The sequence below is a fragment of the Chanos chanos genome, chromosome 3, assembly GCF_902362185.1.
Source record: "Chanos chanos chromosome 3, fChaCha1.1, whole genome shotgun sequence".
Lineage (NCBI taxonomy): Eukaryota > Metazoa > Chordata > Actinopteri > Gonorynchiformes > Chanidae > Chanos > Chanos chanos.
Genome location: NC_044497.1, coordinates 43,409,561 through 43,427,775, shown reverse-complemented (window position 1 = coordinate 43,427,775; position 18,215 = coordinate 43,409,561). Strand labels below are relative to the sequence as shown.

The following is an 18,215-nucleotide window of genomic DNA, read 5'->3' as shown; positions in this document are numbered from 1 at the left end:
TTGTGCATAAATGATTACATTGCTTGAGAGTTGTTGGCTGTGTAAAGGATATATGGGGTGCTGTGTAGAGGTGATATGTTTGCGTTGTGAGAGGGCTGTGGAGCATTAAAGAGTGTGTATAGAGCTGTTAGTTCTGACACACAATACACTAGCTTCCAGTGAATTTGACACGAAAAGGGTTGAATTCACACAGTATGTGGTGAGTTTGAACCAGAGTGCCACACATTCAAGAGAGAAAAAAAAAGAACAGCCTTCTGCAAATACCCATCAACCACTGTCATACAAAATCAAAAACAAACTTAAATGCAGATTATCTTCAAAGCAAATGGGTATTATCCCACATTATGTGTCTCTTCCAGCTCAGTTTTAAAAATGTCTTTAAGTGTTTAAGAAAACTTTGGATGCACGAGTACCAACATGTGACCGAGCACACACTGAAAGAGTGACATAAGGAGAGAAAGAAACAGAGCATGGGAGAGAGTGGCAAGATAAGCTATCAGTCAACTGACATTATGAATTTACAGCTGTTGTGTTGTAAAGTGGGTCTTCACCTCCAGTCTGAGTCATTGATAAACTATGAGTTTCACTGGCACACACACACACACACACACACACACACACACACATGCACACACACACACACACACACACACACACACACACACACACACACACACACACACACACAAGCCTGACATCCACAGGCCTGCAATGCAAGTCTTATCTCGCATGAGTTTCAACAGAAACCCACAAACAGATAGAAAACATCCGACAACGCATTAATATCAAAGCTGAATGATCTTTTTCATTATCATTCCAAGTTGAGAGATACGGTTAAGGAAGAGAGGAGGGAGAGAAAAGATGAGAAAATGTGGGTGACGTGGGGAAAAGGGCACACGTGACAGTGAAGAGACTGAGAAGGGATGTAGTGGAAGGTTCAGGAGGAGCGGAGGAGGTGGCAGAGACAGAATGAGAGAAAAAACCGTTCTGGGAGCAGGATGTTTAAGCTGTGGCACAGTCTACAAAGCTAAAAAAAGATACATATAGTCACAGAGATGAAGGTGTGCATGCATACACAGGCACACACACACATACACACACACACACACACACACACACACACGCTTACTTTTGAGGTTTCGTACAGAAGGGGTCTTACTTGCGCAGGTTCAAAATTCATGTTGTGAGAAAAGTGATGTATTTTGTGTGGAACATCATTATGTCATGTAAATATATGTATGCACACACTCACGCGCATGCGCACACACTCACATACACACACAGGAGAAAAAGTATGTGAAGGATGGGTAAACAGGAAGTGGTAACTCTGTGGACAGGAAGTGCGTCAGCATCACGTAGTGGCCAGTGATAAGAATGAGAATGACACTCAAACACACTTCTCTTTCTCTCTCATTCTCTATCTCTCTAGAACATTCTGTCTCATTCCCCCCTTTCTCATTTTCTCTCTTACTCTCTCTGCTTCTTTCTCGCATTCTCTCACCCCCCCCTCCCTCCCCCACCCCCTCAACCTTTTCACACCTATCCACCCACACTCTTCCTTTCGCAAAAATTGCATGCACATAAACACACACACACACACACACATAAAAGAGAGAGCAAGAATGAGGTGTGCAAAAAAGGAGAGTAAATAAAAAGACAAGTGTGAATCTCACAGAGTTAGATGACAAAATCATTTACGCTACTGTAAATCATTAGCATTCAGATGATCTTCAGAGCAGGATGCATTAATCACGGTTTCATTTCTTTTCCATTTCAACCAGCCCACTGCTGTGAACTGCATAGCGCTGTAATCAAATGAAGCACTACTGAACCAAAAGAAGAGAAAAAGAGATGCTCTACTCAGCGCGCCCATTGATCACCTAACCTCTTCATAGTCCGACTCAGAAGTGTCTGCGTAGATTTAAACGGACGCTCATTTTCCTTCTCTACCCAAAATCAACAACCCCCCCCCTCCATTGTTTCATCATTAAACACAACATTTGCTCTTGAGAAAGGGGAAATGCGAAGAGTTGAGTTCACTGTAATGCCATTAACACCCATCGCCATCTTACATACAAACACACACCCACAACCAGTAACACTGGGCCCTGACTGAGAAATGAAATAATGAATTATTCTGCATGTGCATTTGCACAAGCTTTACCATGCAGACAAAACCAATGACATCCTTTGTGAGGTGTGTGTCTGGTCCTGTGTTTGAGACACCCTCCCACAGTGATCCTCACATGACAGCAGAAGCAGACCAGTAACACAGTGGAAGATGAAGACATACAATACAGTTAAAGAACAGAACAGGAACCACAAAGTACAGGAAGATTAAAGTACAAAATAAATTATATCATGGTGTCATTGTCATAAATAGACACAGACAAGTGGGTGAGAGAAAGAGAGAGGGGGGGAAAAAGAGAGAGAGAGAGAGAGAGAGAGAGAGAGAGAGAGTCTTTAAAAATAGCAGTGCTCATAAACTGAGAAAAGATTCAATACAGTTCAACAATCATGCACTTAGCCTAGCTCTCCATAACCATAGAGACAGGCTACTGTAGCAACTCCCTGACTGTGACTATCATTTTCAGACAAGAGCAGAATGGTGAAAAGTGAAAAATTGAGTCCTTCCCTTAAAACTGGACTGGTCAGTTTTTATTTACTTTACAGTGCTGTCAACATTATGAATCAAGGACAGGATTCATCAAATTTCACATTAATATGTTACTAGTCTGAAGAGTGAACCAGACAGTAAAGAAGTTCTTTGTTGTAAGATCCGCTGTAACCTCAAAAGTAATAGTTATAAAGTCACTTACACTTAAAATGAAGTGTAAACACAATTAAGGATTCTTGCTTGTTTTTCATATTTCCACAGCATTCCACAAATTACAGGTTTATGATTATGTTTACTCACAGAGATTTCACAGTTTGTATTAATCAGCACCCTGTTAAAGCATAGCTGCTTTTTATAATTAAATTAATGAAGAAAGTAACTAAGATTTAATGAGCATGCACAAAGAATGCTTTGTCTCACAAGAATTCATTTTTCATATTCAGATAATGCTGGCCTATGGCTTACACTGTTCCATACACTCAGTCCATTCTCCCTTGTCACTTAAAGAAGTGTCAAGTGACACTCTAACCCTAACCCTAACCCTGAGTGGAGAGGTCAGTTTATGAATGATAACTGGCATAAAACGGACATAAAGCAATAGTAGCCATGATAAAAATGGGCACAAAACTATTCCGTAAACTTCCAAACGTTCTCCCTTTTTGTAATGTGCTTCCTTCATCCTTATTAATAACTATAAAACCATTTCTCATAAGTGACATACACTCACCACCCGCTTCAGGTGGGACCTGCACTCAGTGGACATTTGATGAGGGATTCCTAACATGTTGTTACACTATATCTGCTGCTATTCACAATCTGTTAGCCACCCTCTACACTCTCTTCTTACAAAAGTTTTCAATAAACCTAAAGCATCCTTACACTTCATTAGTGCCCCCTGGATAAGGGTAAGAAAAGACAGTACAAAGTAGAAGATTTTACCGAACTTATGTTTAATTTTAAGTCTACATTTAAGTGGACAACTTTTTATTAGATCTCTATGTCATATTTACACTTCTAGAATCCATTCACAGCATGGATATCCATTCAAGATGTGTTAAAATAACTCTTAAATCAGTGCTCAATCAATTGTGGTTTATAGAAATACATTTCGCTGCTGATACATTCCACATATCAGTCAAGGCAATGAAAAAGGAAACTGAAAACAGCCCCAACTCACAAGAGCAGCCTAGTTTTAACAGCGCAGTTGTCAATGGGTGTAAAAGAACACTAAGATTAACTCTGCAATGTCTCAATGGGAAATGACAACTTCGGAAATTTGCTGTGTGGGTGCCATGTTTTATCAGGCATCCCCAATGACTGTGTAGCCCCTTTATGACAGCATACATGAGTACAGTGAAACCTCAGTACAAATCTAGTCTTAGACTTTATCAGACATTCATACATTTTGGAGATACAATGCGTAACATTTGTTCTTTGGGTTGACATTTTCCCACAGTGACTCAAGATTTTCGTATTATGTGAGTCAGAGAGTGTTGGGGGGAGGGAGGGGGGGTAAAACCACACATAAAACTCATTTCCTTCTAAGTCATTATGCAGCATTTTTAAAGATCATTCCAACGAATAAATGTTCTATTTTCTCAATTAACTTTTTCAGAGAAATCCACAAACTTGAGAAATCAACACAGACTCGGCACTCATACTGACAGACTCAGCAAGCTAGTGTTCTAGCTGAATGTTTCTCAACTCCAGTCTTGGGGGCCCACTGTCCTGCATGTTCTTCTTTTAACTCAGGACCGAAACATCTGACCCCACAGATCAATTAATCCTCAAACCCTTGATTAACTCAATCGACTGCGATAATGAAGAGTTAAAACAAAGACGTGCAGGACAGTGGGCCCCCAGGACTGGAGTTGAGAACCACTGTAAATCTAGCTGTCCCAGATGTACAGGAGGAAGGTAAAGCAGTGTTCCATCGAGATTCAACCCTCAAAATCCTCTTGCTATGACAACGTGCGCGCAAATGGTGCAGACGAGGGTCTGACTTTCTGACTTTCCTCTGTTTTCATCCAAACTGAAGACTCTACAGTCAGACTGTGGAGTCAGACCTCAATCAGAAGCCAGGCAAAACTAGCCTGTTTCTGACAAATTAAAGTCTTGAGAGAAGTGCGGGTCACTTCCAGCGCGGCCTTAGCCAGATAAGGACCAAATCCAATTTTTTTGGTTGTTTGTTTATTTGTTTTTTGTTTTCTTTTGTTTTTTTCAGTTTTCCTCTAGGCCTCCAAAAGGTCATTTTCATTACTTCAGGTAGTTTAGGTCTACAGCACTCTATAAACAATGAAAAAAAAGACCAGTAGTCACTGAGATAACACATGTGACAGTTTAGGGCAGGTGGAGTCAGCAGGAGGTGATCAAGTTCGGGGCAGATGCTGTTAGGGGTAAACTGGGCCTGGTGCAGCTTAACTGCTTTATACATGTTTGTTGAAAGTGCAGGGGCGACAGTGAGCCGTGAGTTTGGTTTATATTTTTTTTACCCGTACACTACCCTTATTGTCCTGTGCGTTTTATCTTTCTGAACCTCCAACTGTATGAGACAAAACTACGTGTAAAGGCAAGAAGAAACAGAGAGATGGATGGTGGGAAAAGGGGAGGGGAGGAGGGTTAGAAAGATCAGAGAGAACACAACAGATTAGAGGGAAGACAAGCTAGGATTACAACAGACACACTCTAACATGTGAAGTGTACCATCCAAAACTGCCAGTGACCCTTACTATCCACACGCTCATCTGACTTTCTTTCTCAAACACACTCCTTCGCTTTCATTCTGACACAGCTCCTGCACTTACGTGCAGAGTATCTCATGAATCCAATAAAGGTGTAACGGTTCTGAAACCGAGACCGAAACCGCGATACAAATGTCCGCGGTCTCGCGTCGCGGTTCTGGAAGATGGATTATGGAAAATATGGCCAGTTTGCCACTGTTTACAAGTTTATACAGGTTTATAGGTTCACAAGTAAATTCATAATAAATGAAAGGAAATTTCATGCTTTGCATGTCTTTTTTCACTTCAAAACCAAGGTACGTATTGAACCATGACTTTTGTGTACCGTTACCCCTACAATCCAATATTAAATTCTCTCTGATTTAAGGCTCAAAATGTATTCTTTATATGTATTCACATGATCTGTTTAAGCTACTCATATAACTGTAAAAATTACAAACTGAATAAAACAGTAAAAGGTAGAATAAGATGCAGGCAAAATGAAAGATCCTGTGGTTCAAGAGGTTAATTTAATGAACAGATTATCAAAGGTTTAAACCACCCCCTCATTCTAAATAAAATTTCATTTTGAACAATCTTGTTTTGAGCATTCTATTCTGATCCATGGGTTTATAATGGGGTTTGTATATTTATAAATGGAATATGCTCCATGTAAAGATAGCAAATGTCCCTATATGCCCAATGCATATAAATCGACATGTATGCTATGAAAGAGTGCTACGTGAGGCTATTCTGTAAGAACAAACACTACACTCGTTTGAAAGTATGAAAGTACACTCACCACACTCTTTGGCAGCATCTATGCAGAGCTCCTCAGCGACATAGTCTCCAGAGGGGTAGGTGAGAGGGGGCGGCTCATCCGTGCTCTGGCTGTGATGGTACAGGCGGATCTTTAAGACGTGGGGGCCGGAGAGGGGCTGTTTGGGCCCCAGGACCTCTCCGTTCTGATGAGCAGGACTGGGACACATGGATGTCTCCATGGCAATAAAAGCAGTCAAGGCCATGTAGAACTAACCAGACACATCAACCTACAGGTGGGCGGAAGAGTGGGGGCAGAGAGATAGAGGGACAAAGAAAGAGAAAGATCAGGGGAGGGAAAGGACAGAGGGAGAGGATGGAAGAAAGAAGAGGGTGAGATATCTGTCTGTGGTACAATCTCAGCTCACAGTTCTGTTTTAAGACACTTTCTAAATGATTAGGTTAATAGAACAACTATACAAAATCATCTAGTTTGTAACACTAGCCTTAGTTAATGTGACTGTGATGTTAATGTCCCTGGTTTGCTGCAAGAAATAAAAAAAAAAAAAAAAAAAAAAAAAAGCTAGTGCAGGTTCTGGTCACCTGATATAGTTTTTAATCCACCCTCTCTGAGTTACAGGTGGATGATCAGTCTATGCTACATGCCCTTGACAGATGTTTTTTCATAAACACAAGATTTATGTTTTTTGAAATAAACAAGAAAGAAAATAATTAATAACAATATGTAAATAATAAATAATAATAAACGTTCTTGAGCTTGTTAAAAGACTGCAGCCAAGTGAGGTCCAAAATAAACTTCAGCCCTTTTAAGGAAATACAGCGAACATTTGATGGTTAACCAGCTTTCATTTACAAAAATGGAATGACTGACAAAACATATTCTACTGTGGTCCTACCATCTTTGGCCCAAACCTGATCTAAGCCTGATCTCTTTTGTGGCTTCTCTAAATCTGAGGAACATCTTTCATTGTGTTAGGGTTTACATGGCTCGCTCATGTACTATAGACAAAGCACAGAGGACATTATGTGGTCATCAGCACGAAAATGTACTCCTGTCTCCATATTCTTCATTCATAAAAGGAAAAGTAAAGGGTATGGGCAAATGTAGCGTTCCAAAATCAGCTAGCACAACACAACAACAATGGATGCGACACCTTCTGTTTCAATCACAGGATTCTAGAATGGAATCTGAATAGCTCAGACAATTCCATTGTTTTAACACAGTTCTAGAACTCAAAAACCTTAAAACAACTGGACCCTTGCTCATTCTCTCTAAAATACTGAAAAATGGGCTATAACATACATAAACATATGGAAATAAAGCATGTTAAAATACACAGAGGGGAAAAAACTCAAGATGCTGAGCGATAAGCATTGATAAGCCGATCATACGTAATATTTTTTATTAAGTAGTTTAAGTTGCTGTGGAGAGACTAGCCTTTTCTCTGACCCTCTGACACGGTAAAAACACCATTTGTCACAACAAAACCGACACATTACACTTCACACATTTCCCTTTTCAGGTACATCTATTTTTAAACAAGCAGCGTGTCAAAAATACGAACTGTAAAAAAAGCCTCACAGCTGCACAGGCAGGTCCTGTCACCATGGCTTCGGTACTTTTCCGTTAGTGCACTGCTGTTAGTACCAGTTTGCCAGTGAGAAAGAAGATGTGAGAGAGGAAAGCAAAGGGTTGAGACAAAGGCATTCCTGCATACAGGTCGAAACCTGACTAATAAAACGAGTGGCCCTCAGATAAAACCAGAACTGTCTAAGGTACTGGTAAATTTCCACATGATATTTCTGAGATAGCGACAGCTGTTCAAATCATACAAATATTTCAGAGATCATCAGCTGGTTGATGATTCACCACGCGTGGGAGCTTTTCTTAACCTGTCTGCAGTCAGCCGCAGAGCTGTGAGACACACACACACACACGTCTGTCATGTCCAAGTTATGGCACGACCGAAAGGCAATACCACAGTCTCTCGCTGAAGCATTTCAGCAATAACGTTATCAGGCTCTGGCACGCACACAGTTGAGTACCATAAACTAACGTAGACCTTATAAATCACTGACATAACCTCTTCATCTTCAACCTACATCCCTGCCCTAAACTTCTGGACTGCTGTCTATGTTAACTCTGGAAAACAACTTCTAAACTATGACATTTCTACAATTCTATATGACGTAGATCAGGCCGTCTTCAGTTAGAATGACAAACATCTAAGGGCAATGGAATCTCTGCAGTAATCACAACACTGCAGAAAATCCCATCTGAGGAGAGTTTGAGCTAATTATCTTTTCAATGAGGGAAAACCAAGCCTGCTAATGTAAGCATTGAATGCAATGTAAGAAAAAGCCAGCTGGGTTCACTGATTCAATATTAATGGATTATCTGAACAGGGAAATGTAATGTACAGGTTACAATCAATACAAGTTCATAAAAGTTAGTACTTTATGCTTTGGGCATCACATGGTATTAAGCAAACACATAAGGGATAGGTATTAAACACACACACACACACACACACTCACACACATTTACGTAAATGCTGTGTGTTCAGCATTTGACACCAACTCTATGCTTCTATACCCTGTCCTGAACTGTTGTATTCGTGACCAGACTTAGTTCTAACAGATCTCATATGAGGACAACAGAAAAAAAAAGGAATCAAACACACCCTAAAACACAATCAGACATTTTTCTCACAGTACAGTTTCCTCCAGTTATGAAAAACTGTGGCACGTAACCGCACTAACAGTACCACGGTAACCAGTGTATAACCACACCAAAAAGTTCATATAAAAGGCATTCGCTTCTGAGAATACCTCTCCCAAAATCATCCCAAAGTTTGCCATCCTCTTTCAAAAAAAAAAAAGAAAAAAAAAGAAAAATGACAAACTCAGTTGAAGCCAAGAAGACAGAACAACACATCCTGCTATCTGTACAAAGTTAAAAACCACAGACTGAAACCAAGTGCCAATCTTATAACTTCAGTGATCGTTAACCAACAAAAGGTCATTTCTACAGGAGTGTCTTAACACACAGTTTGTGCCAGTAGTTACGCAACAGTAATAGAAGTTCAGCCTTGTTAAATTCTGTGCGGTTTGTTTCATTCCACACAGTCTTTACGCAGTCCTCCGAAATATGAATCACTCATACTGTGACCAGCTGGGCTAAAATGAATGTGTCTGGAAATGTGACAGCTTTTCTCTGTTTCTGCAAATCTGATTTCAGTAAAATGAACCCCATGTGTTGTGTGGCTGCCATACGCACTGATCATGACAGTGAGTGAGTGTGTGCATGTGTGTGTGTGTGTGTGTGTGTGTGTGTGTGTGTATGTGTGTGAGAAAGAGAGATAGAGAGAGAGAGAGATGCAAAACTGCAGAGAGTACAAAGAGAGGGAGAGAGAGAGAGAGAGAGAGAGATGCAAAACTGCAGAGAATACAAAGAGAGGGATGGGACAGTGCAGAGAGCGACTGGGTGAGGGGATGACACTAAAAGACAGAGGAAGCAAATGTATGAACGACTGATAGAAAGAGAGAGAGGCAGAGAAATGACGAGGTCTGATACAAGAGAAAAGAAGTGAAGCAGAAAGAGGGAGGGTAGAAGGTGCCCTCTCCACTGACGGTCTGTCTGTGAGAATTTACTGGTCACGTCCCTATAGGCCTAGATGAATTTGCAGTAGATGTGAGACATACCTAAATGTCACACAAACACAGAACCACAGCAAACAGCACTCACAAACGGATAAACTGGATTAAATACAGTAGCAATACCCAAACAAACAATTAAATATATAAAAACTCTGACAACGGAAACACAGACAGAAACACACACCACACACAGAAACAAAAAATAAAATGCATAAATACACCACAGTGATGAGCCAAACCCCCCCCCCCCACACACACACACATTCATAGATATATGATCAAAAGTAACATAAACTCTGGACAAGTACCCAGGACCACCACTTCAACTAAAAGTTGCAAAACTACGCATAAACACATTTCAACGCATCAAACGAACATGTTCGCTATGACTAAATTTACGAGAACAACACGCACACACCCACCCACGCATTCATATACATATAAACAAAGGCATACACACTCACATAAAAGAGTTAAGGGACAAAACACGCTCTTACACAGTTTGCATGTTCCACTGCACTCAAGCAACAATTAATATGACTCAGTTTCTGAGGACTGTTGAAGTTAAATTCAGAATTGAGCAATTATAAAAAGACACAAGCACACACCCATACACACGCATGCACGCGCACACACACACACACAGACACACGTACGCACGCACGCAGACACACAAACCAAGACAAAACAGCTAAAGTAAATGCTTTTGGACCCCTACAAAACACATGCTAAGAAGCTACATGACCTACCAAGGTTTTTCCCAGCATGTGGAGGGCAACAGTACAAAACTGTTCCAAACATCGTATCCTCAATACATGCATCACAGTGCTTCAGATCAACACTACCACACTCCACAACGGTACTGACTGTTCAGGAGTTGTTTAACACTGTATGCACCTAGTCCTAAACATTAATACACCAATGTAAACACCACAATCTCCTGGCCATCTGACACACAATACACTATGCACAAATATTAAATATATATCAAGCATTTTTCAAAGAAACTCTCACATGCGCACATACAGAGTTTAGAGTAATGAAAGTCTGTGCATTACCTGGGTATTTCCAGGCATTCTTCTGCAGACAAACACTGTAAACAGTTCAAGATCCTCCATTTCAGACAGTTTAACACACAGCCTGAATTCTCATATACATTTTCCAGTCACAAATTAAAAAAGAGGTAAAAAAAAAAATTGAGAGTGAACAGAACCTGTCTCTCAGAACAGAACTGATTTAACCTGCTGTATCTTCAGCCAAGATACAACAACACAGTTTAAGCGCATGTTTGCGTGTACACACACACACACACAGAGGCACGTGTGCGTGTATGCTTACACCCTGGCAGTCTTACATGCATTGCGTCAACTCTGTTGTTGCACTTCAGTTGGTCACTGAGGCTTATGTGGTGTTCCTGTCGACTGTAGAAACAGGATGTGAAAAAGTTTGCGTGTGTGTGTGAGTGTGTATGTGTGTGTGTGTGTGTATGAGAGAGAGGTGAGTGAGTTTGTGTCACAAACAGCCTTCGGGTTTTTATTTCTTATCAGATATTGTCGTGGCCACAGATTAGTTTAGTATGTGTGTGCGTACGTGTAAGAAACTGATTCTTAATATATATATAAAGCTTAATATAAAGCTCATTTCAATGAAAAACATTCGAGGAATTGAGTAAAGGGCACAAAATGACTTCTTCAGCTAATAAAGATGTCTAGAGTGACTGCATTATGACTGCATTCAAAGCCCATAAATCATTCTGTTATTTCTGATCCAAACTCTAATTCAAAAATATAATTTAGGAAGTTCAATGTTTTTTTTTAAAAATAAAACTGTAACATAAATTTCATGTAACTATACGAAAAAAACATACAGGTTACTACTATTATACTGGCTAATAAACTGTTCTAAATTCTCATAATTTTATAAAACTCCATGTTGAATTATAACGACAAAACACTGGAACAGTGACGCTGCATTCTCCCTTTGCCTTGCAACAGCAATCTAAAGGCTACTTTGGCAGATCCTAGCCTCACTGACATTATTTCTCAAACAGATTAAATTACACAAACAAATATGGTGTCAAAAAGTAACGATCAGGAAGATCAAGGATAAACGGACAGACAAAAAAAAAAAGAGAGGGAGAGGGAGGCTTTGCCTGCTACCGTTCGATATTTCTCTACACCTTTAACTGCTTTCCACTGCATGTGTCCAGTTGAAAAGCAGTTACAACAACTGTCAATAGAGTGCATACTGCTCTAGGGCTATTTTATCAATTAACCTAACTGATGAATTTCATCTAAATAATGCAATTATAGACACATGAAAGTTTTAGCTCAATTTTATTCTCTCCCATGAAATGATAACTCCACTCCACTAGAGGGATCTTGAAAAGAGGACGCTAACAATAGCAGCCTGTTAGTAAAGTGCAGGATGTGCAGGAAACTATAATTATACTTTAAGGTGCCAAACAGCAATGGTCTGCTCCAAGGCAAAAACGTGAACTATACAAATCCAAACCAAAATGCCCAAAAGAAAGTCCAAAAAAAAAATATTGAGGGCATCTATTCTTAACAACTTAGCATTAGTGATCCAATTCAGAAAAGAACCCACTGAGGTTTGTGTTAGATTTCAGTGTTGCACTTGCAATTTCACCATTTCCACATGCATTTAAATCAAAGTGGATAATACCTAACAGAGTTACATAAACAGTGTGAAATCGGTCAGCGTTTTAAAGACATGCATTAGTATGGGACCATCCCTCCTCCCAACACAAACAAACACACAGACACACACAAACACACACACACATTCACACACACAGAGAGAAAAACCACCGACCAACCAACCAAACAAACCACTGATAAGTCGATTAAAAACATCAACTCAATAAATTTATCTGAATCAGTTAATTGATTGTGTTGACTAATCACTGCAGCCCTATGCTGTTCACTAAAAAAGATTCAGACATTAGCAGTTCATGTGTCTTTGCCCCACGTCTATGATCGTTCAAACAGCAGTGGGAAATGTGAGGTAAGCCCAGCCTGGGGCTCAGAGCAGAGCATGCTGACTGACAGAGGTGAACAGAGCCTATGAAGAGTTTTTTTTTTCTTTTTAAGTTAGCGATGTCACCGGCCTATCGCTGTTTCTGAGTCCTAAACCCATTTTCATATTCTCTGATCAACAGTCAAAAACACACAGGGGGTTCTCCCTGAAATTTCCCCAAACCCCCTGAATCTTTCCTTTCTATTGCTCATCCACGCACCACAATACACACACACACACACACACACCTCTTAAACTGTTTAGTTACATTTACCTACATTTGCTTTCACATGCAAACATTAGGCAAACCCCCCCCCTTCTGTTAGTTGCTCTTTAACAAATTAAAAAACCCACTTTGTCAAGCACACTTTCACTCTGTTTATTTCGCACCGAAGGACTCGATAAACACACAAACAGACATATACAAACACGCATACTCACATGCTCTCTCTCTCTCCATTTACTTTTGGAGTGCTTATCAGTGTGTGCACAGACATGGTAGTGAGCTGTTCCCAGTTTATCTCTGGCGTGAAGCACTGATGGACTCACATTATCACTAACAACAGACCATAACCAACACAGACCAGCACACCACAAAACACTGCAACACAAGCACTGCCAGGCAGCATGCGCATACACACACACAGACACAGACATACACACACACACCCTCCTTTACGGACGCATATTACAAAACCATGGGAAAACAGGGCATTTTCACAGTATCTAAACAACTACACCAAATAAAAAAGAACATTACACATTACAGATTATTATTTACACAACAGGTACAGTAATTACAAAACTACCAGTGAACATAGTCTATGTATAAATAATATTATTACAACTTGCATGAGGAAAAACTATAACAGAGTAATTACATTTCAAACCACCAGAGATAACTACAGCTAAAATAGTAACTGCATAGGGAAAAAAGGTACTTACACTGTTGCTATTCATACAACCTGATAAACAGACACTTGCTACATCTGCATGGACTCAGAGAAGATAACTTTGTTAAGGGGTCGGATTCTTACTTGGCTGGGATCGAGACTGGCGCATTTATGAGGTTTTTACTACAAAAAAGATGTAAGCTATGTAGTAACCATGTCTTAAGAGGGCACTACACGTGTTGGTACTCTGTGTCTACCCTGAACCTGGTCTCATCTCCGGAGGCACAGGAGGGATCCTCTGTGCCAGTAAGGTACTGGAATTATATAGAGACATATGGAGACTTCTGACTGCAATAAACTGTTCAACTACAACTGCAACAGAAGCAGCAGGGTCTTTTTGACTGTATATGCCGCAAATATATACACTTCACGCTGTGTTTGTGCAACAACAACAACAACTACAGGTGACTACTATTCGTTATGCATCTACAACAAGAGAGAGGAAACCGCGGCGTATTCACCACATGACAAACGACCGGGGCGCTCACAGCTATGAATATGACACACTTTAGGCTCTGGTTCTGCTACAACTGTAGGACATCATAGGACCTCCAACACTGTACACTCCCACTCACAACACACAATACATGAAATAGTGGACAGCACCTGCTTGTGCACTATGTGTGTTTTAAAGTGCGGCACTGCAGTACCCTGACACATGTGGAGCAAGCCAATTGTCCTCAAGTCTTTCTGTGTACTCTGTGTGAGTGACAGGCAGGAGACTACATAGCTACATTGCACTCCAGTGAACACTGAGAGATCCCTAAATAACTACTAGTATTGATCACTTTTAGAATATGTGAAGCTACACTCACAGCTGGGGGTTTGTTATGATTACTTATAATTGCTATGCCAAATAACTATTGGATTTCACTTGCAATATGTTCACAAGTTCAATCTTTTTGCTTCATGCTTCAGACACACAGATTTATAACCCAGTGTTGTTCTTTCCTCCATACACTGTCAGGGTGCCTCAGATAACATTGTTTTGCTTTTGGGTTTTTTTTTAATGACGGTAAATGGATTTGGCAGAACCCAAGAACCCAGAGCCCAAGAACATTTGGGCTAAGAAAACCAAAAAAAAACAAAGATAATTTATCTGTTTATCTATTTCACTGATTTGACGTGTGACTGCAATTTTTTCAAGTTATATTATTTATAAATTAATTTATAACATTTATAATTAAAATGTATATATATACACACGTTGAAACAAATTCACTGTGTTTTTGGAATAAAGCAATAAGCTCGTCACAGATCAGACATTTTCCATACCCAAAACTATCCATAAATGCATAACGATGCATTTTTTCAGACTGAAATGAAAGGTCGCCTTACTGTCGCCTGATTCTTCTGCATTTCTTTGATCTTCTTTTTTTTTCAAAGGGTCGGCTCTCCAATCTGACCTCAATATGACGCAGGGTGGTTTTTAAAATCTAGCTTTGAACATGTACTGTTCAACACGAAACATCCACATGAAATGTGATCTAACAGTAGCGTCAAGTGCTAGATATGTTTTCAGTAAACCAGATCCTGTTGAGTGAAGTCTGAACAATCTACAACAGGAGGGAAATAAACAGATGGCGGAGACAAACTGTCACGAAGCAAAGCATCGTTAAGTTTCGCACATTTTTTTTTTGAATGAAAACTTACAATTGGAGCGTGTGGAGGCAATAATCATCACAGTCGATTTGACCAAACTACCTTGATTACATTTACAGTTACCTTTATTCATTTTGCAGAGGCTTCAATCTAAGGTGACGTCCAATACAGACAGAGAACAAAACCCAAGCAAATAACTACTGAGGAGCTGACTGTCGCTTAAGTGCAACCGCTGTGTTCATTATCAGACTAGATACGTGAGCAAGTTAGTTAAAGGAAAATAACAGAGTGAGTTAAAAGTGGGTCAGAGAGTCCCCGTGATGATATGTACTATCCTGTGCTGAATATCGCAGCAAAATGCTAGATTACAGTGACGTGATGATAATTTGGAAAGAAATTGTTTACCATTGGGGATTTCATACTTTCAGAGAAATGACTGTAATAAATGTATAAATTAACAAATAGTTCCCACATGTTCAGAGAACAGGGCTTTGTTTAAGGAGTGCAATCAGGAGCACATCCACTTTATCAGACAAAAGAAATTCAGTATTTGAGTGTTAAAGATTACACTAGATTACTATAGAAGAAATGCAACAGGATGAGTAATTTAAGTAATCTGTGTAACACATAATGTTCTGTCCTCCAAGCAATTGTTTAGCTCTTGTTAGTTTGCTATTTGTACTCATTTTACTGACACAGGGATCAAACCCACAAATTCACCTGTAAAGGGCTTTTCTCTATTATTCAGTACTGCTTATTATACTGTATTTGTTTCTGTTTTGTAGTCAGTATTATTTATTAGGTATTAAATTATTCATTAACAGGTACTCACTGGTAAAGGGCTTTTCTTTACTATTCAGTATTGCTTATTATACCGTATTTGTTTCTGTTGTGTAGTCAGTATTATTTATTAGGTATTAAATTATCCATTAACAGGTACTCACTGCTTCACTTTAATTCTATTCAGCACACTTCAGCTTTTGACAAACAGACATACGTTTGCCTTGACTTACAGATCTCTGCGTAATGCTAAGTGAACAGGCATACATAATAACTAACATGTTATAGTCAAGGCTGTTTTGTATCAGGGCATCTGATAGGTGCATTTCAGTGGATGAAAGCTTTGATAATCCAATCAGCAATCAGCATGATAAACCTCACTCTGCTTACGATCTGTCCAGCTCTGTAGCAACTCATAAAGTAATAACTGCACAAAGTGTAATAATATGCCCATAATGTAATAAAAATGTTGATTGCATAAGGTTAGGGTTAGGATTAACCTTAACCCTAACTTTATAAAGTAGTAACTGGTATATAACGTAATAAAGTATTACATTATGTGCAGTTATTACATTATGAGTAGCTACAAGCTCTGCCAATATTCTGTCATAATGATACTGCCAGATCCCAGACGGGTTCAGAATGTGGTCTCTGTACTAATGACTGTGTAAAGACACTGCGTTATAACACCTTTATTACATTAGCTAAGAGTTACACCCTTATTAAGCCAGTCAAGATTGAGGCTGTGTACACCACAACTCTAAATATATAAATACACCAGATAGCTCTCCTGTTCTCCTACTTTCTATGTTTAGTTCCATCCCTCTTCTTTAGTCTCCTATCCTTCTCTTTCACTCCTGTTTCTCTCTTCCTTCTCCAAATGACTTGTTCTTTCATGGAGGAAGTAAGTAACTGACCTTTGCAGAGAACAAGCTGTGAAAGTTTGAATTCCTTCGTCAGTGTCTGGGCATGTAAATGAAGCCTGTAATTCCCAAAGTAAAACTAAAAACTGAATTATCACTGAATGTGACCAGCCCTCAGAAAGTTACAAAGGTCACTCCTACGTTCTGTTTTTCGCAAGACAGTCTCAAAAGCTGATACTTATGATTGATTCTCTCTATAATACATTTCACACAATAAACACACTCTGGATAACAATCGCTCTTCAATCTACAAAGTGCATTCTAAATGTATCATTCTAAACTAAACTAAGTTTTCTACATATTTGCATATTTAAATATAAAATAACTAGACATTGTAATTGATAAAATGTATCAAGTCTCAGACCATCCATAAACACTCCTAAGGCAGTGATATTTTACTGAATTGACACTGATTATAAAGAGCTGATCTACACTAACAGCCATCAGGTACATTAACATCACTTAACTGGCTTACACGTGACATGCAATTTAGCCTAATTGAATTGACACAGTCAACATAGACTGAAATTCATGTGATTTCTGTAAATCTCTGCTCTTTGGGTAATCACTCCTACACACCTTAAGTCTGAAGACCCCAAATGCTTTGTATCACATGACTAGAGTAAAATTAGGAGTAGCGTGAAAAAAAACAAAAAAACAGGTAACATGAAACTTCAATTCTTGTTCATAAGTGCATTTCCAAAGAAAAATGTTACTTAATTACCTTGCGCTCACACCAGCAGCCACTTTCTGTGGCCGAGTCGCAGTGTGACTCTGTAGCTGTTGCTTGCAGCCAGCTTGTGGGCATTGCTAATGTAGTTTTGAGGAAGGGGGATACAAATGTACTGACAACAGATGCATACATTTTCCTAAAAAAGTATATACTTATAAACATTATAAATATATATTATACGATATATTTATTTACATGCTACATTCATGTCGTCTTTGCTATATTCATCCCGGAGATGTATGTTTATTTTGTGAAAGGCAATCCTATTAAAATATCGACCAATATATGCGTGAACAAACCAGGTGCATTCCCGCGGAAAAATATGTTTTGGAGGTAATTCATTTTCTTAGAAATAGTGTGATCCTGCTTCAAACTCTACCGTTTCACCATGAACCACAAAGTAGCATT

General features: G+C 39.3%; 1 protein-coding gene across 1 annotated transcript in view; it reads right to left on the bottom strand.

Annotated features, from left to right (window-relative positions):
- jak2a (Janus kinase 2a) overlaps positions 1 to 18,215 on the bottom strand; it is a 41,170-nt gene that overhangs the window by 19,429 nt on the left and 3,526 nt on the right. Inside the window, exon 2 of the mRNA XM_030767369.1 lies at positions 6,140 to 6,386. Coding sequence (XP_030623229.1) covers positions 6,140 to 6,362 — 223 coding nt within the window. The 5' untranslated portion in view covers positions 6,363 to 6,386. The remainder of the gene's footprint in view (positions 1 to 6,139; positions 6,387 to 18,215) is intronic.